This window comes from Peromyscus leucopus, chromosome 3, assembly GCF_004664715.2.
Source record: "Peromyscus leucopus breed LL Stock chromosome 3, UCI_PerLeu_2.1, whole genome shotgun sequence".
NCBI classification, from domain to species: domain Eukaryota; kingdom Metazoa; phylum Chordata; class Mammalia; order Rodentia; family Cricetidae; genus Peromyscus; species Peromyscus leucopus.
The window spans coordinates 88460431-88486098 of NC_051065.1; the positions used below are offsets into that span (position 1 = coordinate 88460431).

Here is a 25668-nt window from a genome sequence, read left to right on the forward strand (position 1 = left end):
ATTTCAGCTGGAGCAGACAAAAGACTGGTGTTGCCATGGCTGCAGGTCTGTCTCCATGGCCTTGACCTGCTATGATCTTAGTCACTGCCCAGAACACTTGGGAGGCTACATCTAGAATCTACTAGAAGGAGTAACATGGCTAACTGTTCATGACAGCCGTGACGCAGGGACCTGACAAGAAAGGGACAGCAGAGCATGCATGTTGTGCACTAGCTAGGCCAGGTCCGAGGGATTACATCTTTATTTTTACTACATTTATTTATGGAGGGGCACATGTACACCACAGTGGAGGTCAAAGGACAATCTGCAGGCTCAGTTCTCTCCTTCGTCATGTGGGGATCAAGCTCAGGTCATCAGGTTCAGCAGCAAGTGTGCTTACCCACTGGGCCACTTTCCAGCCTGGGTTATTTCTGAAGGGGAATATTTCTGTAGATCTTATTACAGAGCATTGGAAATAGTCACATTAGCTACTAATGGAGGCTTACATGTTAGAATGTGTAAAACCTATCCGATTTTAGCTCTGTCCCAACGTATGGAATGGATGCTTCGCTCCTGCCACACAGGAAGTTATGTCTTTGTTTTTCCTCTTCAGAATCCAGACTAAGAAAGGGAGACACCGGCAGAGATGGGGGCATGTATCTCACCAACGTGGCTCAGATCAGCCCTCTGAACCTCGCTCACCAACCCCAGGAGTCCCTTCTCCAAAGGACTGTCTCAGTGAATGCAGGCCCCTTCTTGGACTGACATGTCAAGCCACCCACGGCAGGACAGAGATCCAGCTGGCATGTTCTAGTTGCTGCCAATCATTAAGAGATTGGAATGCTTTATGGTGGTGTCCAACCCTCTCTGCTCCCACCCTTGGAGTGTCCTACCATTCTGTGCAAAGTAAGACTACAGGGTTCCTTGTGGAGAAATGAATGAGGGGCTGGGAATGTAGCTCAGTTTGTACAGTGCTTGCCTGGCATGCAGGTGAAACCCCATGTTCAACCACCAGGGCGCTATGAACCAATCCTAATGGTGCATGGCTAGACTCTTAGCACTCACGAGGTGAAGGCCAGAAAATAGGAAGTTCAAGTCCACCGGGCGCTGGTGGTGCATGCCTTTAATCCCAGCACTGGGGAGGCAGAGGTAGGCAGATCTCTGTAAGTTTGAGGCCAGCCTGGACTACAGAGTGAGTTCCAGGAAAGGTGCAAAGCTACACAGAGAAACCCTGTCTCGGAAAAAAAAAAGAAAGAAAGAAAAAAAAAAAGATTTTAAGTCCAACCTTAACTACATCGTGAGTTTGAGGCCAGCAAGAGCATAGCATAAGTTTATTAGGGTGCACAATATTTTGGGGAACACAATATCACCACATTTCCCCTTTTTTGTCTAAAATTAAAAAAGCTTATAACTAATACAAGAAAAACTATATCCAATAAATATATATAATATATACAGTTGAGAATTACATTAACAATGTCCAATCCATTAACATTTGACAAATTCAGACAAAAAAATTTCATTACTTATCCTATTTAAAACAAGTAGTTCCTTTTTAAAAGTAGATTCATTAACCTCCCTTTTTATCTTATTATATCCATATTCTCTTTTTTTAGTAGATCTAAAAATCTACCTTTTATCTTATCGTTTCTATATCTTCCCTTTTTTCAGAGTAGATTTAATGTTCTACCCTTTTCTATATCATTTTTCTTTTTCTTTTTTTTTAAATAAGAACCCTGTATCTAATCTCCTTTGTTTAGCTTTTTTTTGACCATTAACAATTAACAACTTGTAACTAACCATCGTAAACAATGACAATATCCATAAGATCATGAGCCCCTTCTAACTCATAGAGCCAATGTATGATGATCATCTCAATTGTCAGCTGGATGAGACCTAGAATTACCTCAGGGATAAGGCTCTGGGAATGTCTGTGGGAAGATTCACCCATTGAGGGGCCACTCTCCAGGCTAGGATCCCGGGCTGTGTTAAAGGGATAAAGCGACCTTTATCTTCCCTATGCTTCCTTTGATCTGCAAAGCAGCCAGCTGCCACAAGGCTGCAGCCACCCCGACTCTCCTCCCACTAATATGAACTGTAATGGATGAGTCAAAACGAACCCTCCCTGTCAGAGTATTTTATCAAGGAACAGCAAAAATAACTAAAGTACTACAAAACTGCAGAAGTCCCAAACCATGAGGCTCATCCTGCCAGGGACCCCTTCAGTCTTCCAATCTAACAGCAGGGCCTCCAAGACCCTGGCCAGCTCCAAGGCCAGCATCCTGCTGAATGATGGTAGGTAGCAGAACGCTTTTGTATTTATGGCCATAGAGGAGGTTCAGCAATCAGGAAGTCAGCCTTTCTTAAGATGCTGACATTTGGCCACATTTGCTGACATTCACCACAGCATAATTTAGTGTGGGAGGAGGGATGCTCACCCTTCAAGCTCTGTTGTTTTGCCTGTGGTCCTGCCCACGTGATTATTATATCCTTGTGGTCCACATGGGACAACCAGAGTCAGTTTTTGGAAGCAACAGGCCTGGACTCTGTTAGTGGAAACTCTTTCTCAGAATTGTACAAAGCAAAACAATATCCACGAAGTTTATTTTTAGCAGATGTCCTTCACTGACAGGATGAATCCACACTGTCTACCAGCGTTCTAGTAAAATAGTAAAGTGTGTATTTATAAACACACTCTAATGCGTCACCATGGAGGAAAAGACTTCTGTTTTCATGGCCTGTCCTTTCTAAATGAGTGTCGACTTCATCCCTTCTTAGGATCCGATTGAGGGGGGGAGGCGGGAAAGGAGCTAGGGAGTGGGTTTCACTTCTATTGAATTTTTTGGCTGTGCTCCTTCTTGAGGGGATTAGAGGGAGGATAGAGAGGAGTGTAATGAGGAGAGATAGTTGGCGCAACCGAGGAAAGGCCCATGGCCCCCTCACTCCCTTCTCCCTTGTATCAGCGACTTCATCCATTGCTGTAACAGAATACCTGACAGAAACAGCTTAAGAAAGGAAATGTCTAGGTCAGTGTTCCATCACTGAGAGCGTCACCATGACCACGGCGACTCTTACACAGGAAACATTTCATCAGGGTGGCTTACAGTTTCATAGGTTAGTCCATTATCATCATGGCAGGACATGGTCGCATGCGGCCAGACATGGTGCTGGAGAAGGAGCTGCGAGTCCTAACAACTCGATCTGCAGGCAGCAGAAGACGACTGTGTTGCCGCAGTAGTCCTCGCTTGAACATGTAAGACCTCAAAGCCCGCCTCCACAGTGACACACTTCCTCCAACAAGGCCACACCCACTCCAACAAGCCACGCCTCCTAATAGTGCCACTCCCCTATGGGCGAGCCTTCACGCACATGAGTCCGTGGGGGCCATTCCTCTTCAAACCACCACAGGAAGGGTTTATTTTAGCTCGTAATTTGAGGGCTCCAGTCCAGCATGGTGGGGAAAGGCATGGCAGCGTGAGACAGGTGATGGCGATGTGTTCAGTCAGGAAGAGAACACAATGAGCTCGGCTCACATCCCCCTCTTTCTCCTTTTTCTTCAGTGTGGGGTCCTGACCTGCAGAATGGCACCACCCCAGTGTCTGTCTCCTCAGTGATTCTGAGTCCAGTCAGGCTGATAACGAAGATTAGTCACCACACCATCCCTCCTTACCCTCCACCTCTGGAAGAGGGGCATTGATGCAGTCAGGGTTGTCCGAGGGCAGAATTCACGGTTCAAAGTTCCTATGGGCAGGGGCGGGGGAGGGGGAAGGGAAGGGGAGCATGGGTGAGGCAAAGGGTTCTTAGGGCGGTGAAATTATTCTCTGTGATACTGTGTGGTGGACACGGGCATTGCATGCTTGTTACAGCCTACAGAAGGAGCAACACCAAGACTGAACCCTGATGCAAACCACCGACTTTTAATTGTAAGGTATCAGTATTGGCTCACAGGTGAGAATCTGTGTGTCCCTCTAGCCCAAAGCACTAATGGAGACATTAGAGGTGGTGATGGGACTATCTGGTATTTTCTGATGGATTTTTCAGTAAATCTAAAACTGCTCCCCACTAAATACCATTAGTTAAAAAAAAATAAGTACACATTTGAGAAAGCACATTCATTCTCACCTCCACTGTCTGCTGGGACTCTCATCAAGGCCTCTCCTAACTTAAGGAAGGAAAGGAGAAGAAAGGAAGAAAGACCAGATTTAGCGGTGAGTTCACAGGAAAGACTCAGAGAGACCCTTGGCCTGCAGCAGCTTTGAACCCGAGGCCACCGTGTGTGCTGCTTGGGTGGGACACTGTACCAGGGCTCATACTGAAGAGGACCACAGTCTGCTTATGAGCACTGGAGCTTTGGGTGTTGCAGGAGTTCCAAGTGTCTTCTTATTTTCTCAAAGACTGTAGGTGAACCTTTCTGGACTCTAAGCCTACTCCAAGATGGGGAACACAATTTGGGGATTTGGAGTAAGAACCTCTGTGAATTTACCATTCTTCAGAACCTTGAGTGGGACAGGTTGAGGCAAACACCGCCCAGGAGAAGCCCAGGGAGAGACGTAAGTGGAAAACCATGGAGCCTGGTCACCATGGTGAACAGAAGAAGAAATGGCTCAGAACCAGCTAAACCTTTGCTTCCAAAATGGCAGGATTAAAGCCACAGATAAGCAGCAAATCCTGGAACCTATACTGGGTCATCCAGATTCCCAAGCTGGGCTGTCCGTTTGTCTTGATCTTTGTCACACACACACACACACACACACACACACACACACACACACAATTTATTTATTTATTTATACACATATGCATATATTATTATTATTTTTTTTTTGCTGCAAGAACAAGCTTGTGTGAGACTGGGCTTTCACAAAACTCCACTGGCTTGTCATTCTACATAGATCCAACTCTTGGCATGGCCTGGGGCCCAAGACAGGTAAGAGTAAGCTGAGGCAGCACACATGGATGGCAACCCAGTCCATAAACCTCCCTCACTCACCCACTAATATGGCTTACAGTGATGCTTTGTGGGAAAAGATCGTTTGAGAGGACAATTTTGGAACCAGGAAAGCAAGCCAATGAGAAACACCTACCTGACGGAGCAAATCATACAAACCAAACCCTAAGCCACAGGCTCTTCAAAGGTAGAAGAGTGGCCCAAGAGATAGCTCAGTCGGTAAAATGTTTGCCTTGCAAGTGTCAAGACCTGAGTTCAGTCTGCAGAATGCAGGTAAAAAAAAAAAGCCACGTGCACACACTTGCAATCTCAGCTCCAGGAAGGTAGAGACAGAAAGATTTCTGAAGCTTGCTGGCCAGCCAAGCAGGCCTGCTTGATAAATTCCAGACCAATTAAAGACAAAACAGCCACAAAACAAAACAATAAAACCAACCGACAAGTTGAATGGCACCTGAGGATCAATACTGGAGTTTGTCCTTTGGTCACCACACACATGTGCAAACACACACAGAGGGACGAGGGAGGCCTGGGAACATGGCAGGCAGCTGATTGGTGGTAAAATGGAGAAGACTAGGGAGAGGGTTGGTTGAGCAGTAACTCTGGCTGAGTGGAGAGGTTACCTTGAACCCTTGGTGGACCACGCAGGGAGGAGCTGTTGGGCTGGCACTCTCTGGTGCTTCGTAGACTCTGCACCTCTTTCTGCTGGATACCTGCCTTGTCTCAACTCAGCAGAAGTCAGAACTCTGGTCCTTGAGGAGGCAGACAGTGTGGGTTTGGACAGGAAGATAATGGCGTCTAAGTTACGAGAGGGATCGAAGACAGATATTGATTACCACGCTCAGCAACTTCTAGCCCTTTCACTGCTACGGGTGGGAACGAGCTGGAAGTCTGATCCTCACTTTCCAGGCAAGAGCCCAGAAGACCTTCTTCTCTCTGGGGAGACTGAGCAGCCCCAAAGGAGAAACCGAGAGATACTGCTGTATCCTAAGATATGGTCAGACGCTATCCTGATTCAGAAGTGACATCTGAAAGTGACTTGGGAGTTGGAAAAAGGAAAGTAAATAATTGTAGGGTTCAAGGCTGGGGAGATGGCCCACTGGATATACTTTTTGCATAGATAAGCATGAGTTCAGATCCTCAGCACCCACATAAATGCCAGGTAGACTTAGCAGCCCAGCCTACCTGTAATTCGAGCATTCAGAAGCTCGACACAGGATCTCCTGAACTATCTGGGAAGCTAGACTAGTTGTATTGGAGAGTTTTGGGTTCAGTGACCACACATATGCTCAGGCACCTGTTCCCACACACATGCAAACACACACACATACACACCACACACATACACATAATTAAGATAATAATGAAGACAGAAGGGATAGCATGACAAGTGGGCAGAACCAGAATGGTGTGGTGCCTGTAAGGGGAACTGTGGGCAGAGTATAGGGCCAAAGATAAGGTGGGAAAGACTGAGAGCAGGAGGTGAGGGTAGCAAGGCCAAGTGAGACCAGTGGGTACCTGATAAAGATACAGGGCACCAAGGAACTCCTGCGCAAATCCCGTTCTCCCTTCTAAGTGATGTGCTGTTGCCTGAGGCCGCGTCTGCCAGCAGAATTATTGAGTCTGGCCGTGGATCTGCTAGCTGTTGCCCTGAAGAACCAGATGGAGAAAGGCTTCTAGGCTGGGCTCGGCGGATGGGAATTAATTCGGGAGCTAATTGTGGCCTGGTGAGACTTTGGAGATGGAGGAGTGATGTGTGGAATTGACTTCGATTTAAGGACAAATTAATTTATGAGCCAGACAGTGTGAGAGGTGATGCTGGGCTGCACCAAAGCTAATTGAGAAACTCCAAAACACTGTTCATTTGGCGTCAGTATTGGCTAGGAAATGACTTGGACGGGACACAGGGGTGATGATAAAGCAAGAGAGAAAACATCTGCAACCGTGTGAGCAAAAACAAGCACCCAGACAGAGCAGGGGACTTCAGATGTCACCGGACGTATTGGCAGGTTGCTCTCCCTTAGCCAGGGGAAAGCATTCTTTCCCTCTGAAAGAAGCCTTGATGAAACACCCACCACCCAGGGGCTGAGGAGGATGGTCCAGTCCCTTCCTCCCCCTCAGCCTTCTGCACAGGCTGTCTCTGTCCCTTTAAGGACAGAGATGGCAGCACCAGCAAAGCATCCTGGGAAGGAAATTGAAGCAAGCACAGGAGCTGTCATCCCCACAGTCAGCCTGTGAACTTAAAATTCATTTCTTTATAGGGTCCACACTGTAGCACAGGGCGGCCTTAAACTCGGGGCAATCCTCCTGTCTCCCAAGTACTATAGATTACAAGTGTGAGCCACCATCTAGTTTACCCACTAATCATTTTTCATATTTATTTATTTTTAGTTTCTGTGTGTGTGTGTGTGTAAGTGTACCTTGTACATGCTGGTGCCTACAGAGGCCAGAAGAAGGTATCAGATCCCCCAGAACTAGAGTTCCAGGAGGTTGTAAGCTATGGTATGTGGGTACTAGGAGCTGAACCCAGGCCCTTTGTCAGGGGCAGCAAGTGCTCTTAATTGCTAGGCCATCTCATCTTCCCCCTGTCCTCTAGTCTATGAATAAAGTCTGGTTTCTAGTGCAAATAACTTTCTGGAAAAGGAAGCAAAAGTTCTTTGCTGGCTGCCAACACCTATTCATTTCACGGGGGTGGGGGGGAGAAGAAAGATGGGGTTCCGGGGTAAATAATAATAACTATCATCCACACGTTGGAGTACATTAAAGACAGCTACACACATTATTTTGAGCCTCATTGGAGGACTGTCTCCCTCTTATAGCCGAGGGACTCAGTACCCAGGGTGGTTTGGACAGTGACTTACTGTAGGAACTGATGGCATGGCGGGTGTCTTGCCAACCTAGCCCCTCGGAACATCTGTCCTAGGGTCTAACAAGTGAGAATTCATGAAAGTGCCCGCTGCTGCCCCAAAGCAGCCCTAGCTTTCAGTACCTTGGGGACCTTGGCCTTGGGGATGATAGCATCAGTGACACAGAGTACCAAGTCCTTGCACGGCAATCTTTTCTAAACAGTCCAAGCTCCGGGACTGGAGGAGACAGTCAGTGACGTGCTTGCCTCAACACACCCACACACACACCCCACAGGCAGGCAGGAAGGGGTAGTGTAGTGCAGTGGGCTTTGGTGATGCAGCCACCTTTGAGTCATTTCTGCTCCTGTCAGTCACCCCAATAAAACTCAGGGGTTCACCAAGTTGGACTTTGGTGGGATCTGTACTTTGGTGTGTCATGAATTCTTTATCTGGAGATGAATAGATAGATATATGTGGCATCTCCTCAGGAAAAGTTTCATCACACAGCACCACTTCTGTCAGCTCTGGGGGGGAGACGGGAAAATAGGAACAGTGGGTAGTAATTTCACCCCAGTTCATAGGCCCTCTGGAAAGACCTGGGAGAGCCAGCCAGCAAGCAGCCGCCTTCCATAGCTCCTGCTCTGCTCCTGCTTGAGTTCCTGGCCTGACTTCCCCCAGTGATGAGCTGTTACCTAGAGGCATAAGCCAAATAAGCCCTTCCCCACCCCCAAGTTGTAAGCATTACAGCTCAGATGGAAAGCTATCCTGGCAGCTGGGAGCCAAGGAATACCACAACATCACACTGCACAACAAACCTCACACGAGAGATTTATTAGGAGGGAAAAAACCAGGAGGGTGGCTGCCTCTGGCCGGGTGAGAAACAGCAGCAAACTGAACAGGATACAGGGCTTAGATAGAGTTTCTTGGGAAGGCGGTGGGACTTTTCAGGGTGGAGCTTTTCAGGGTGGAGCTTTCCAGGGTGGAGGTTGGTGGGATTTCAGGTCCTGAGCTTGGGCTTTTCACTCTGTAGGGTGGGGGCAGGGTCCAGCAGTTAGGGCAGTTAGAGTGTTCCGTGGGTGGAACCTGGTAGTTGGAGGTCCTCGGGGGAGGGTCGCCTGGCCCCTCGTGCGGCTCCAGGGGCTTACACAAGTTGCTTTTGATCATGCTGTAAGCAAACTAGCACAGCGCCTTAACAGTTTACAAGTCATTAGAGGTGATGCAGGTCGCCACTAATCTTATCACAGCTGGAGGAGTTGGACTGCCTGATGGCTTCTCTGGAGACCAATGAGAGACCTGGGGAAACCTAGACCTGCCCTGTCCTGGACTTGGACCATGGCATAGGCTGTAATTAAAAAAATAAGAGTTGGTGCCGGAGGGACGGCTCAGTCAGTGCACGAAGACCGGAGTTTCACCACCGGAACCCGTGTGAAAAGAAGTTAGGTGTAGTGGCACACTTTTGTAATCCCAGAAATACGAGGCAGAGGCAAGAAGATCCCTGGGACTCACTGGCCAGCCAACCTAGCCCTTCTTGGCTGGTTTCAGGCCAGTGAAAGGCCTTTCTCAACACCACCACCACAAGGTGAGTGGCACCTGAACAGCAGTGTTTGAGGTTGCTCTCTGGCTTCTGCATGCACATGGCACCCACAATCACAGGTACGCCTGCACATATATAATACACACACACACACACACACACACACACACACGCACGCACGCACGCACGCACGCACGCACGCGTGCGCACACACACACGTGCACACACACATTGTTGAGTTGGGTGTGATGGAACATGACTGTAATCCCAGTATTTGGGAGGCAGAGGCAGGGGGATTGCCATAAAATCAAGGCCAGTTTTGTCTACATGGTAAATTTCAGACCACCAAAACTATGTATTGAGATGCTGTCTCAAAAAAACAACAAAAATGAAGACAAAATGGGAAAATGTTACCGGGATGGACATTCATTTGTGTAATAACAGTCTTTTAGGCCACCAGCCGGCACCCAAATCATGACAAGGAGGCTCCTCATTGGTTATGAATGTTCGGCCTTAGGCTTGTCCTGCTGGCTCTTATAACTTAACCTGCTTCTCTTCATCCATGTTTTGCCTCAGGGCTTTTTACCTTTCTTTCCTTCTGTATATCTTACTTCCTGCTGTCTCCATGGCTGGTGGCTGGCTGGTGGCTGCCTGGCTGGTGGCTGCCTGGCTGGTGTCTGCCTGGCTGGTGGCTGCCTGGCTGGTGGCTGGCTGGTGGCTGCCTGGCTGCTGGCTGGTGGCCGCTGGCTTCTGGCCCCAGGCATGGTCTTCTCCCTCTCCCTTGTTCTCTTCTTCTTCTCTCTCTTGAGCCTAGCTTCCTCCTCCATTTATTCTCTTCTGCTCAGCTATTGGCCAGTTCGGCTTTTTATTAGACCAATCAGGTGCCTGAGGCAGGCAAGGTGAAACAAGCGTAACACATTTTTACATAATTAAACAAATGGAGCACAAACAAATGTAACACATCTTTGCCTAGTTAAAGTGATAGTCCACAACACGTCTGTGGCTAATTCGAATATCTTTCATGCTCTGATTTGGTGGAGGGGCAAGGAGGACAGTCCTAGGGCCTTCTGCATATGAGATACTAGACAGGCACTCTACTAGTGACCCACATTTCCAGCCAACCTCACTCCCTACCTTAAAATTTTTATTTTGAGATACGGTCTTGCTAAGTTGAGCAGGCAGGCTTTGAACTTTTGAACCTCCTTCCTTGGGGCTTCTGAGTGGCTGGGGTTGTAGGCTGTGTCACCAGGCCTAGTTGCTCTAATCTCAATGGGTTAAAGAATGAAGTGCCGCCAGGCAGTGGTGGCACACGCCTTTAATCCCCAGCACTCGGGAAGCAGAGGCAGGCGGGTCTCTGTGAGTTCAAGGCCAGCCTGGTCTACAAAGCAAGTTCCAGGAAAGGCGCAAAGCTACACAGAGGAACCCTGTCTTGGAAAACAAAAGAATGAAGTGTCTCCAGTGTAACACAGTGAGGGCTCCTGAGGTCAGCCTTGAGCTGGACTGATGATATGGAAAAGAATTTGGTATGATCAGAGGATTCACGATAAGGTCAAGAAAATACAAGCAAGCAGCTGCCATTCCAGCCCGGGCTAACTAAGAGTTATAGAGGATGGAGAGGTAGTGGGCACTTCTGCACAGAGAGGGAAAAGTAAGAGGCCGGCTTATCGAGGAAAAGGCGCTGCGTTGGGCTTTGGACCTTCACTGGAATCAAAGGGGGCGGGGGAATCAGAGAAAATTCACGAGGCACATGCGTGACATCCAGGAGTCTCAGAGACAGGCCATTAGCGCAGTCACAGTTGGCACCAGCGAACGTGGACTAGGACAGGGATGGGAAGCCTAAGAGAGGGGTTTAAATGGACTTTGTCTCATTGAACTGGAACTGGCCGGATTTACTTGTGCAGTCCCAGCACTCTGGAGGCCAGCCTGGGCTACGGACTGAGACACAAACAAAGCAAAACAGCAACAACAACAATCCGTCCTTAGGGTAGCATCTACAGCCAGGAGTACTTGGCCAGGGAGGGCGGTCCTAGCCCTGGGTCTCACAGGTGGAGAGGTCTTGGATAAATTCCCTCCCCAGGCTTTGCTAAGATCTGTGTCGGTGCAAAGAATGCATTACTCGGTGGTATTTGGTTGTGGTTGCTGTTAGTGAATTCCTCCCAGCAGAAGACAGGTGGCCCCATGGAAGCGGGAAGTCGGGTGGGTTGGGTGGGTTTGGTAAAGGGACTGGCAATTAGGGAGTCAGCAAGTGATAGGGAGCTTGCTTGGGAGTCCCAGTAGCTGGAAATCCTTATCCTTACCACTTAGACTTGAAGGAGTAGCCGTGGAACTGTTAGCTGCAAGAGAGGGGCTGCCTTGGCTAGAGAATGCAGCCACTTCTGATGGAGGCAGTTGGTCAGGAATTCCCCAAACTATAGCTATTTTACTGGGCCTCAGCTGCATGGCCCAAATCCAAAGGACAGAGCAGCTAGCTGTTTGAGGCCGGCCGTCTTCCCAGACAGAGCAGGGCAGGGCATGGACCAGAAGGGGCCTGTGGGGATTCTCTCACAGGCTGACAATTTCATTTGAATAGCCAATTATATGTTTGTTTGCTTGTACAATAAAAAGACTGTATGTAGCATAGTAAAGTATAAGTTCCCTACTGTTATTGATTAGGATAAGACTAAAGCAGATATTTTTTAAAAAATTTTTTTTTTAATTTGTGAGTGTGTGTGTTCAAGTTCATGCATGTGCTCATCTCAGGGTGTGCATGAGTGTGCATGTATGTGAGAGAGAGAGAGTTTATGCATGCGCACATGCTTGCCTCAGTGTGTGTGGAGGTCAGAGGACAACTTGCCAGGGAAGTTCCTTCTCCCCTCTACCACGTGAGTTTCTAGGATCAAACTCAGGTCTCCGGCTTGGTACCAAGCCCCCTTGCCTGCTGAGCCATTTTGCTGGCCTTCAAACAGATATTTAAATGATAACAGGTTGGGCACTTTGAAGAAAAAATATTAAGTAAGTAAGGGACTGAGTGGTTTGCAGATAGGGTGGAAATGACTATGACGGCCCTTGGGGGTCTAAACTTTGGGGGGATTCTAGGCTACAAGGTATGAAAGATTCTCCAGTTCTGCGATTCTGCTGAGTGTCTCCATGTAGCCGTGCTGAGTATATGACAAATGTCAGGGACCATTTTTTGTTTCCAGTGTGTTCAAACTAGCTGATTTCAGGGAAGTCACAGTACAAGCCATCTAGTGAGATGATCATAGGATTTCCAGTCACTCCAATACAGGTAGACAAGAGGGAGACAATTCTCACTCTTGAAGGCCAAAGCAGGACAGGCCACTACCCTAATTGCCGTCGTGTTGCTGGTGATAAAATCCCCTGACCCCCGCCCCCAGGGTTTATTTTAGCTCACAGTTCCAGGCTACAGCCCATCTTTGTGGAGAAGTCAGATGGCAGGATCTTAAACAGCTAGTCATATCTACAGTCAAGAGCAAAAATAGAATGCATGCATGCATGCTTAATGCTCAGTGGACTCCTTCTTATTCGGTCCAGGAGCTGTCGTGAAATAACGCTGCCCACATTCAAGGTGGGTCTTTGCCATGTCAGTTAACCCAATTAAGAAAATTCCTCCTCACAGGCCAACCTCATTTGGACAGTACCTCATTGAGACGTATTGTCTCAGTACCTCGGCCCATGTGATTCGGATTGTGTTGAGCTGGCAGAACTACCCGTCACAACCACCAAAGACTGGAGCAAGAACCTTCACAGTAGTGTTATTTGTGATCGCCTCCAAACAACCCAAATGCCTACCAATGGGATTTTGAAAAGGATCGTGATACACTCACACTCCTCAGCAGCGAAGAAGAGAGTGCAGTTCAGTGGTAGAGCGCTTGCCTAGAATGTGCAAGGCCCTGAGTTCAATCGCAGCAATGAAGAATGGAAAGAAAGAATATAAATATAACAAACATTTTATGTAATAAATATAAAAGTACAATAAGTAAATATAATAATAAACCAATATAAGCTTCATTCAGCATCCTAGACAAGCCCCACAAGCCGAGTCTGACAGTGGATAAACTAACCTATGAGGAGACAGGAGAGTGATGTCATGAAAAGGGGGGGGAGAGTGGTGACCAGAAGGAGTCACAGGCTATCTTCAGAGAGGCTGCCCTTATTTCAGTATTTTTTTTAACAATATTACATTTCAATTCAAATGTTTATTTTTCACAATATGAAAATTTTTATTATGTAATTTCTGTATATCAGGCATTTGAGAGTAATCTTTTACAAACAGAAGCTATTTTTGTGATTAATTATTATTTATTGTATGTGTATGAGTGTCTTCCCTGCATGTGTACCTGTACACCACATGTGTGCAGTGCCTACAGAAGCCAGAAGAGGGCATCGATCCCCAGGGACTGAGCTAACAGGCCATTGTGAGCACCCTTTGGGTTCTGACTTGAACCCGGGTCCTCCTGAAGAGGAGCCAGGCAATGCTCTTAGGTGCTGAGCCCCCTCTCTAGCCTCTGAGACCAGTTTCACAAATGACAAAATGAAAGCGGTGCCTTCTGTGGCTCCAGGGGAGTGGGGAGTGGGGGGGGGGGTTATGCTTCCAATCCAGCCAAGAGGCTTGCTGCAATCTCTTCCAGCTTTGCATCGGATTCTTCGGTGATTTTTCCCATCAGCCCTGCTACTGCTCACTGAGGATTGGTGCCGGCTGATAACGTAGGACAGGAAAACATTCTCCAACATTAGGATCTTACAGGGCTCCAGTCAATCAAGACACCCCCTTACAGTCATAGAGATAGCAGCTGCCTGTGCTCCAGTAACCACAGGAAAACACGTTTTAGCAGCACAGTCAGACGCACACCGCAGTTTAAGAGTTCCTGAGTGCAGCAGCAGCAACAGCAGCAGCAGCAGCAGCAGCAAGATCAGGAGCAACTTGGCCAAAGCAGCGGCCTCACAACACTGAGCCCACTCAAGCTTCTTGGTACCTGCAACCTGCCTCCTGGTCCTTGTTTGGGTAGCAGGTCCCACATGGGATACAGACAAACCACTGTGGTTGGCAGGGAAGATCCCTGTATGGACTGTTTCCTAGAAGATCTGTCCATCAGTCAGGGAAGTAAGCAGATATATCATCAGCCTGTGTTTCTATTTCTGTCATTTTTAACCATTGTTGATCCAAGTAATATGGTCATGGAGGATGATGACATTTTGTCCTGAGCTATCAGAGATCACATGTCTTTGTGATTGAAGGTTTGGTTGTTTTTTGTTGTTTTTTCATTTCTAATTCCTTTCTTCCTCCCTCTCAGCCTCCATTCTTGATGGGGCATCTGCCATCCACATAGGTCTCACAGATGTCCATATGATGGACATCAGTGGAGTTCTTATTGCTAAATATAGTTTGCTAAATATGGGTCTATGCAGTTGACTGGATGACTCATGTTAACCTCTAGCCCTGTCTAGTGCTAGGAAAATAGGTCAAGGGATCTGCTCCTTGATTATAGTTGATTCTTGGTACTGTTTGCCTTTACTTCCAACTCTGGACAACCACTACTCCAGGAGTCATGGAGCTGCCTTATCATGGATGGTTTAGCTGCAAGCTTGCCCACAGGTCCTTTAGTATTCATACAACTGTAGCTTTTAGAAGTCAGTACCTGAGCATGCACAGACTTCCTCAGTATAGAGCTCAGCGGAACTGAGCATGGGATTGGCCTCTTCAACACTGCTCCATTCTACTCCACTTCAGTCAAGAGAAACCCAGCTCTTCTTAGGGTGGAGGGATGAGCAAGGCATCTGATTCTTCGGGAATTGGACATAGGTATGAAAGAAGAAAACTGACTTCCATCAGCACTATTTACTAAAAGTCCGGAATGTTCTCTGTCCTGCAGATTAAAAAACATGAAGCTCCTAGCCATAAAGATCTGCCATCCCAGTTGGGAGTATAAGAACATCCCTCTGGTTAACACAAACTGACCGAGCTGGCCCAAAGATGTTTAAGGAAGTGTCAGAGATTGTAATCAAACTCATTGTCACAGTGTGTCTGCACATCATCATCTTCACCAGTCTGAGGGAAAAGTAGGAGACCTCAGTCCTGTAACTGCTATAAAATATATTACTCCAAAAAAACCTGTGAACTTGGATGACTCTGAGCCCAAGTTAAGAGCTGAAGCCCTGGCCACCACCTTGGCTTTAGTCATATGAGATCCTGGGTGGAAAGTCCAGTTACCATACCCAGACTTAGGCTGTGGGAGAGTAAGTTTGTGTTGTTGTTGTTTTGTTTTTTGCTTTTGTTTTTGTTTTTGTTTTTTTGTTTTTTCGAGACAAGGTTTCTCTGTGTAGTTTTGGTGCCTGTCCTGGAACTCACTCTGTAGACCAGGCTGGCCTTGAACTCACAGAGATCCACCTGCCTTTGCCTCCCGAGTGCTGGGATTAAAGGCATGCGCCACCACTGCCCGGTTGTTGTTGTTTTTTAATATTTATTTTATTTTATGTGTATGAATGTGTTTGCCTACATGTATCTGTGCACCACAAATAAGCAGTGCCTGCAGAGGCCAGAAGAGGTCATTGGATCCCCCAGAACTGGAGTTACAGACCATTGTGAGCTACCATGTAGGTTGCAAGAACTGAATCTGGGTCCTCTAGAAGAGTAGCCAGTGCTCTTAACCACTAGACCATCTTCCCAGCCCCAGATTTTTGTTGTTTTAATGTCAATTCATAGTCATTTGTTATACAGCAATAAACAAAATGCTTGTCATAGTCTTGAAAGCCAGATTCAATTTCACTGGTCCTGATGGAAAAGAAACTAAAAAGCAATAGAACTGGTGTTATAAAGGATTTGTTAATAGATTTGCTTAGGACACACTAAACCATGCAAAGTAGAATTCAGCTAAGGGAGCAGCACTGCCTCCAAAATACTCCCAAAGATAAAGAGTATGCCTCCCAGGCCTGTTAGCAACAAGAAAATTTACCACACTAGGGTGTAAGTGTTCACCAGCCATTAGACCCACCTCCAAGGAACATGCCTCTAAGAGGCAGTTCAAGGGGATAGCACAGGGCCACAGCTACCATTAAGTCCTGGTCTGCCATGAAGTCTCCTGTGCTCTTGGTGAGAAAAGCCTAACTCTGCCAGGTGGGTAAATGACCCTGAGTAACAGCTATTCAAAAAGAACAGCACTGGTGTGTTTAAGACATCTGGCCATATCTTTGCTGTGTCAATGTCCCATCTGCCCAAGTGGCCAGACTTGCAGTCTCCTGTCTCTGAGTTGTTCAAAATGTAACCTGGGGCAGGGACCCAAAAGAGATTTAAGGATGACCGTGTGTGTGGAATGCAGAAGCCTCAGGAATGTATGTCTAAGTCAGTCAAGTCTTCTGTTTGAGGCTGACTCTTCCTTGGGCACTGGGCAGAACTGGACAAGTGCTAGTAAAGATCTTCCCCTTCATCTCTAAGTGCTCGGACTGATGTCACACGGGGACAGCATATTAGTCCGGAACAGTCCAAGAGAGGTGTCCCTGTGCTCTTAGGATGTGGCTGGTTTGTTTGCTTGCTTGAAAACGTCTTCCTTTTTAGTTAGGCAATTCAGTCCTTCAGGACTGTGACTCAGAAAGGCTGTGAAGTCTGACCTTACGGTTTCAAATCTGTATAGGTGTGCATGTTGAATGTAGATCTGTGTGGGCATGTATGCATGCACACAGGGGTCAACTTCAGGCATTATTCCAGGAGCCATCCACCTTGTTTTTTGTTTGTTTGTTTTGTTTTGTTTTTGAAACAAGCTTTCTGAGTCTAACAGCCCAGGCTGGCCTCAAACTCCCAGAGACCCGCCTGCCTCTGCTTGAGTGCTGGGATTAAGTGTGCACCACCATGCCCGGCCACCATTTTTTTTTTTTTTTTTTTGATGCATTCTCTCATTGTGAATTGGAACTCACCCATTAGGTTTAGCTGGCTGAAAAACGAGCCTCAGGGACCCACCTGTCTCTCTTCCCGGTTAGTGGAATTCCATCACCAGGTTTGGCCTTTTCACATGGGCGCTGTGAACTCAACTCTCTGACCCTCAGGCCTGTGTTGTAGCAACACTTGGCCAATTGAGCCAGCTTCTCAGCAGGTGAGTTCAAATCTTGACTTTACTACTTCTTAAGCAGGTAAACACAGCATTTTCTTTCATTGCCCTAAATTTCTCTAAAATACGGGGACAAGAAGGTTGTGCCCCCAGCCAAGCATTGGGGTGAGCTCCAGGAGCCCTGTTGAAAAGAGAGAAGAGGAATTGTACCAGCCAGGGAGGTCAAGATCATGACAGGAAACCCACAGAGACAGCTGACCCGAGCTCGTGGGAGCTCATAGACTTAAGACAGACAGCTAGGGAGCCTGCACGGGACTGACCTATGCCCTCTGCATGTGGGTGACAGTTGTGTAGCTTGGTCTGTTTGCCTCTAGAAGTGAGATCAGGACCTGTCGCTGGCCCATGAGCTAGATTTTTTGAAACCTATTTTTCTACGGTGGGATGCCTCACTTAGCCTTGATGCAAGGGGGAGGAGCTTAGTCCTGCCTCGACTTGATATGACATGTGTTGTTGACTCCCATGGGAGGCCTGCCCCTTTCTGGGGAATGGATGGGGGAGGGTAGAAAGGAGGAGGGTGGAGGGAGTGAGGGGAGAGGAGGGAGGGGAGACTGCGGTTGGTATGTAAAATAAAATTTAAAAATTTAATGATAATTAATAAAAAGGCTGTGTCTCAAAAGTCATGAAGATAGACTGACTGAAGGTGTGAATGGACTTTGCACACTGTTGGCACACAACAGGCTCCCTACAAGGAGTGTGCAAACACACAGGTGAGGGAAGGCGGACAGAGGGCTTTAAGACCTGTCTGAACGTGCCTGAATCTAAACCTGTTGGTCCCACACTTGCCGGAGGATCGGGTCCATGTGGGGCATTTCCTCCACCAGGGCCTGCCTCTGCCCACTGGCAGCTTTTCCATGCTCTTTTATTGCAAGTTCTTTCCCTGACTTTATCTGGCTCACGGAAAACATTCCTAGAAAAACCTCAAGGGACCAACTTCTTTTGTGCTCCAGGGCAACAGACAGTGGTTGTGTTGTCTGCCACAGAACTCCAACCCCCTAGGGGCCTGAGGGAAGGAAGGGGAAGTCAGTTGGGATCAATTCACACCATAAAGCACGGCTTCAGTGAAGTGAGCCTAGCCTCGGTTCCCTGGATAAGGTAGACTCAGAGGGTAAGGGAATTCCTTCCACCCCTACATCACACACCCCGTCAGTCAGGGCTGAGGTGTGTTCTGTCCTCTCTTCCCTCTGCCTCCCTACAGAATGGTCACACCAGAGACAGTCCTAACTGCTTAGAAGGTGCCCGACTCAGGGGAAGCCCCGCCTCTGTCCTGGTTGTGGGAAGAGAGCCATTTGGCTGGCAAAAAGAAACAGGCCATCTGGAGAAGCCTGAGACCTCAGTGAATTGTCCTAGTGACTCTCCAAGCTTTTATTTATTGTAAAAACAACATGATAACAACATTAAATAGAATTTTTTTTGAAGGGAATAAAAGATGACTCATGACTCAAGAGCCCTGACACTCACAAGTGTTTAATTTTATTTCCCCAGTCTCCTCTGAGCTTTAGCTACCAACTTAGCTGCATGCAATCTGTGTCTGTCTGTCTGTCTTTTTTGTTGTTTTTGAGACAGAGTGACTATGTAGACCAGGCTGACCTTGAACTAATAGGGAGCCGCCTGCCTCTGCCTCTTCAGTGATGTGATTAAAGGCGTGGGCCACACCCAGCAGATCCTCTTCATTTATTTACTTTTAGGCAGGATGCTTTCTATCTCAGGCTGGCTTGAACTCAATATGTAGCCAAAAATGATCTCAGTTGACCCTGATGTCCCTAGTACTGAAGGATGGGATGGTAGGTATGTACCACCATGCCTTACTTTATGTCATGCTGGGGTTGAAGTCACAGCTTCATACATTCCTAGGCAAGTATTCTAGTAACTGAGCTACATGCCCAATGACTTTTTTTTTAATTTATCACTTAATATATATGTAGAGACTCACAGAGGTTTCCAAGTGAGAACTTACTCAGGGTCCAAGAATCTGAGCTTGCTTTATCCAGCAGGGCTGCATAAGGGGATGATTTGCCCACAGGCATGGTTACCAGGTGTTTGGAAGGGTCTACACTTGGCTGTGAGATGTGCTTTGATCTAGCAAGGGAAGGGAGGTCTTTAGCCCCCACCCCTTGGCATTGTTATAAAAAGCCCTTTCAAATAAACAGAAAAGGCTGTTGGGTATTGACCCAGGTCCTCCCGAAGCTATCCTGTGTTTCTGTCTTTCTCCTCTTCACTATCTTTCTATCTAATATTTTCTTAACCCTCTCTCCTCATCATAAGAACCCTTGAAAAGGTGGGAGCTGGCCTCTCACAAATATACTCCTTAAGTCTTTTTCTAGTATTAATATGCAGTCTTCACATTGGTTTCCTCCATTGTTTCTGTTTTTGTGGGTTTTGTGTGTGTGTGTGTTTATTTTTTTTTAACTGCAAATATCCCAGCTGATTTGATTCAGGCATAATTAATGATTCCTTATCCCCGGAGCATTCCTGTTCATGGCTGGAATCTTGGCAAAGCTGTGAGTGAAAGGGAGTTTGTTTTCTGGGCCCATCTGCACCACAGAGAAGATCTTTCTTCTCTGCTAACATGTAACCCGAGAGTTCCCTTGTCCTATCCCAATCTAAGCTGCACTCTGAAGGTGTGCCCTTGGTTGTTGTTGTTGTTGTTGTTTTTTAAAGTAATGCTATATGTTTGATTTGTTCCTCCCAGTAAAAGCAATGTGTGCTTATGTAAAATAAAAATACAGAAAAGCCAAAGAGAATTAAAAAATGTTATATGCTGATTATGGTGGTGCAGATCCTATAATCTAGCAACCAGGGAGCTTGAGGCAGATGTATTGCCAAGAGTTTGAGGCACCTTCTGGCCCTGCTTTCCCTCTGCCTGGGCTGCATAGTGAGTTCCAGGCCAGTCAGGGTTACACACAGAGACAGCGTCGCTATCAGGCCTGTATGTCACTGTTCTGACCCCATTTCTGTTCTCGGTCCCTTTCCTCTCACCTTCCTGGCTCATTCCAGAGCTGACTTACATCATTTGAACGACGGCATAATGAAGAAGTACTGAGGTCTTGGGTGCTTGTTGAGTTCAAAACATGCACAAATAAGCACTCACAGTATCACTTGGAGGGCTTGAAGGTGGTTAGTTCAATCCACAGAGGAGCCCAAAGCCTCATCTAACTGGAATGTATGGAGGCAGGGAGGGCTTCTGAACTGCTTTAATCCAGTAACTCAAAAATGTCAAAAAGGAAACGTTTTCTCTCTAATCTTTGTACTCTGTGTTCCCACAACATTACTTTCTTCTTTGGGTCTGCTCTTCTAATCCAAATGGCTGGCTATCTTTTTCACGTCTTCTGAGGCTACTCACAGCTAGCAGGAAATGGAAGCATTGCTGGAGATTTCCTTTAAGTAATTCTGGTTCCTGTGGCCAGTGATAGAACCCTTTCTATTTCTAGAAATTACTGCAGCTGCCAAAACAAAAAACAAAACAAAAAAACCCACAACCTTTTAAATATAGAATTTACCTCATGCTTGTTGCACAATCAGAAATTAAAACTGAAGATATTTAAAAATATTTATTACATCAGATTTGGTGGCATATAACTTTAAGCCTAGGCCTCAGGAGGCTTAACGCGTCTGGTTTACTTCGAAGTTCCAGGCCAGCCATGTGAGACCCTGTTTAAAAACAAATCTAAAACAACACTATCTTCCCTCCAAACCCAAAAGAATATGCATTACTCCATTAAAAGTAATAAACACAGACTTGGAGGTATAGCTCAGTGGCAGGTGCTAGTCAGCATAGTGCTGGTCTAGTCAGCATAAGGCCCTGGATTTGATCTCCAGCACTGAAAAAATAAACACACAACTGAAGTTGCTGTCCTTGATTTAGTAGTTGTCCTACCTTGTGCTAATCAGAGTCTGGAAGCTTCTCTGAGGCCAGTCAGTAAATCTTTGAGATCTAGTGACTGATTCTGATAGATTATTTGGGGATTTTGGGGGGCAGCTCTTATCTTCATTAAGTGTGAACCAGGTGGAATGAGTTGAATGCTTAAACAGATGTCCTGTGGGGCTAAGACAGGAGGCAGAGCTCACATCTTTTTCTTCACCACCCCCAACTTAGACCTACCGCTGCAAGTCAGGGTACTTCCGGCTCCCAGGCAGTCATTATTGCTGACAGGGTGGGGCTCCATACAGGGAGACAGCGGATCTTTGGAGCACATAGGCAGGCCCCAGGCTGGTCTCCAGCATAAAGAGAGTGAGGCAGGCGCTCCACATCCTCTTTGCAGCTGTCGCCATTCCAGGCAGCTGCTCTGTCTGACCAGCCTTGGCCAACCCACTGGCTTTAGACTGTCCCATGTCAAGCTTTCTTTCATTTTTCCCCTTCTAGAACATTCCCAGTGTCCACTTTAAAATCATCCAGATTTATTATTATTATTCCTAATAAAAGCAGAATCCACCCACCCTATTCTTTCCTATGTTTTTATTCTTGGCATTGACTACCCAGATAGCATTCGCTCCCTTCGACCCTCACCCCCACATCTCTGCCCTGCTCTCCACCCTGGGGCAAGAACAAAGATGTGCCCAAACCTGCTGCTCTGTTCGAGCTGTAGAAAAGGAAAAAATGATAGGGCTCTTGGCTCGGGGTCTTGGATCTTGCTCTTCAAAATGAGAGAGGTATTGTTTGGTAAAAGACAGACACCGTGCCCGAGGGAACTGGGAGAAAGGGGTTCTAAAAGCCAGCCCAAGTCCTCTTCCTGTTTGTACGGCGTCACATGCTGTTGTAATACCCTGGCCCCAGCTTTCGCTACAAAGCTTCAGCTTTCCCAGCTGACACACAGCCGTAAGAATTATCATGGGACCATGAGCAGCCTCAAAAAGGAGTTTGATCTGCAGTAACCAAGAAAACTGAAGCTGTATCTTGGAAGACGTGTCTCCAGACTGTCAGAATGCCCCTTTGTGGTTAAATGTTCTCCAGGCAGAAGGCAAGCGGTGCCAACATAACAAAAACTAAGGCACCAGAGCATTTCCCACTATACACGAGCCCTAACAAAGGGTCTACATCCTCAGAAGAACTTGGCTTCGTTATAATATCATTTACTTTGTGGTTTGGATCCCATTCCTGTAGGTTTTTCTAGAGGATCATGGGAAGAAATATCCTAAAAGGGAGATACAGTCCAGTTTTAAGAGTTTTTAACGCCCCAAATTTGAGATTTACTAAATGTGTTTTTAAGAATTGCATGGTCGTTCCTTTCCAGAATAAGGTATGGGAGGCGAGGGGATCAGTAGTTTTCAGATTTGAGTGCTCCAAGCCCAGGTTCTGATCTTGGTTCTGCCACTAACTGCCTCCAATGGCTTAAAAGCTACTCACCTCCACCTCAACCCGGACCTCAGTTCCCCCTTCTGTTAAAACTAGGTCGGCTTGGGTAACTAGTACTGTGACACTAGGTACTACACAGCAATCCTGGCAGGGCTCAAGACACTTCATCTAGCCCAGTGGTTCTCAACCTTCCTAAGGCTACAACCCTTTAAAATAGTTCCTTATGTTGTGGTGACCCCAGCCATAAAATTATTTCCATTGCTACTTCATAACTATAATTTCGATACTGCTTACGAATAGCAATGCAAATATCTGTGTTTTCCGATGGTCTTAGGGCACCCCTGGTTGAGAACCGCTGATCTAGTCTGTCCTGGTGCTCGCCTCGAGGGACTCAGGGACCGAGGACCAGTAACTGTCTAAAGATCAGAGGGCGGCTGGCGAATAAAGCACGTGACTATGTCAAGCCCCTTCATCTCCTGGTTCCCCGATTACTAATTGGATGCTCAACCAAAAGCCCACAAGGGTTCCAAAGCCACCTTTGGTTCCCGGGGTGCCTTCCACCATCTAATCGCAGACAAGCCTAGAGACAGTTGGAGAGAGCCCCAGACGCGGGGGATCCCGTGTCCCTGGCCGCCTGGCGCCCAAGCTGCGTCCCGGCCGGAGGCGCCCTGCTACCCCCTCGCTCTCCTGGGCGGAGGGGGCTGCCCGCTTGGAGGCGGGGCCGCGGCGAGGCCCCGCGCGCCGTGATTGGCCTCCCAAGTCCTCGTGACGCTCGACCCCGCCCCCTCTCCGCATCCGCGCCGGGGAGCGGACGGTCCGGGGCTGAATGGGCGCGAGCGCGGCGCCGGGGGCGGGCTGGGGCGCGAGGCCCGTGGCTGGCGGCTAGCCAGCGCTCCCTCCCTAGCATGCGAACGGAGGCGGCGGGCGGCGCGGAGCGGCGGCCTCAGAAGCCGCGAAGCCAAGCAGCGGCACCTGCCTGCCGAGGTACGTGGCGCAGCCCCCAGTCGGCAGAGCCGACACCGGCAACCCAGGCAGAGGCGGTCCGCCTTTGCCCACTCCTACCCCGGGCCCAGCGACTCCTCCCCAGCCCTGCGACGCCGGACGCGCCTGCAGGGGGGCGCGGGCGGAGGGTCGCGGCCCCGGGTCGCTTAGATCGGTGCCCCCCGCGGCCGGCGCAGGTGTGGAAGCGGCGCAGCGGGTAAGGACGACCTGACCTGCGTGGCAGGTCCAGCCGGGGTGGCCCCTATCCACGCCGCTTGCTTCGGGGTTTTTAATTCATTGCTGGAACCTTCTGAGCCAGCGGAGCTGAACTGACTCAGTGTCCCCGTGACTGGCTTGGGGAACCCTCCGCAGGGCTACTAGTGACTCCCGAGCCTTCCCTGTGCATGCAAGCGGGTAGATTTCTGCTGGTAAAAATTCCCTGGTGACCTTCCCCGGCCCCTCTGCGGCCAGTCCTGCGGAGAAGATATGTTGGGGCGACCTTTTTGGTTCCTTGGAAATTTTAAACCTGACAAGGGGGTCCGTTCTTTGTGCGCTGTTTTGTTTATTTGTTTTGTTGTTATTTGTTTTTTAAGAGAACATTTGGTAGGACCCAAGTGAATAGGAGCGAACTCCTGCCCCTACCCCACACCAGCTGGATGACCTTGGCAGACACTGATTCTCCTGTGGGGGGCTTGCTCTCCTGCTCTGTACTGGAAAGCTTAACTGTTAGCTGAGGTCTCTTCCAGGCCACTGGATTTGTGGTTCTAACCATTTAAAATCTATTGTCGAAGAGAACTCTGCAGAACCATTAACTGACTGGGAAATGAAATTTTTATACCTCTCCATCTTAATTCATACATACGGCCTTTGCAAAATTAGGTGTCGTTTACTTAAAAGCGGGGAAATCGGCTTTATGTGTTATGCTTTTTCTGGAACTGATGGGCTGCAGGTTCCTTCAGCCAAGGGCTGTGTTGGGTTTTAGACTCACAGAGGAAGGAGACTCGCTCGCATCTTCTGCCCTCTGGTGTCTAGCCAAGCCTTCCCTTGGTTTATGACTAAATCCTCTTCTACCTGCAGATACACACACATGCTGGAGCTGGCAAGAGGGATCTATGTGTGTTGAATGAAAGGACCAGACAGGACAGATTTTGGTTTCACTTGTGTAATTCCATATCCCAACAGCTCGGAGGGGTGGCTCACATTTCTAGTTGCGGAGCTGGGAATCATCTGCTTCCAAGTGTTTGGACAGAGAGAATTAATACAGACTTCCAGAGCACTGCAATCAGAATGCCGAGTCCTTGACACCCATGTCTGCCGTGTGGTTGGTGCCATTTCTGTAAGGTGGAGGTTCTGGCTAGTGTTGATGGTGTATCCTTGAGACTTGAAAAGAAATGAAGGAGATGATTGGGGGGTTTTAGTGGCTGGTTTGTTTGTTGGTTGGTTTGGTTTGGGTTTTGACGCCCGGTATCCTGTAGCTCAGGTTGGTCTTGAATTCACTGTGCAGCTGAAGTGCTGGGATTACAGGCCTGTGCCAACATGCCTGACTTCAACAGGGTAAGATGAGGAGTGATGAGGCTTCTGGAAGACAGAGTGCTGGGGGGCTGGCAGGAAATTCTAAAAGCTCCCGACTCTGAAAAGTCACTCGGTGTGACACATATTGCTGATTGTCCCGTGTCATCAAAATAGGTTAAGTGGTGAATGGTTAGGGAGCTAGTCAAGAAGAAACACCTGCTCTCTGCTGGGCCTCCTCTACTTCTTCTGCCCCTTACTGGGCTGGCCGAAGCAGTGAAGAGTTAGTAGTTGTCTCTTGGGACATTAATGGTGTGCTGGGTAGTTTTTAATGTCAACTTGTTACAAGCTCGAGTCATTGGGGAAGCAAGAACATCAATTGAAAAGGATGCCCCCCCCATTGTCCTCTAGGCAAGCCTGTGAGACATTTTCTTAGTTAGTGACTAATGGGAGAGGGCCCAACTCATTGTGGGTGGTGCTACCCCTGG

General features: G+C 47.8%; 1 protein-coding gene across 3 annotated transcripts in view; it reads left to right on the forward strand.

Moving 5' to 3' along the window:
- The first annotated feature begins 23524 nt into the window (after positions 1–23524).
- St3gal5 (ST3 beta-galactoside alpha-2,3-sialyltransferase 5) overlaps positions 23525–25668 on the forward strand; it is a 56235-nt gene continuing 54091 nt past the window's right edge. For 2 of the 3 annotated variants that reach the window (XM_028860520.2, XM_028860519.2), the window contains exon 1: positions 23525–23674. In XM_028860520.2, coding sequence (XP_028716353.1) covers positions 23596–23674 — 79 coding nt within the window. In that variant the 5' untranslated portion in view covers positions 23525–23595. The other variant, XM_028860521.2, reaches the window with a different exon arrangement.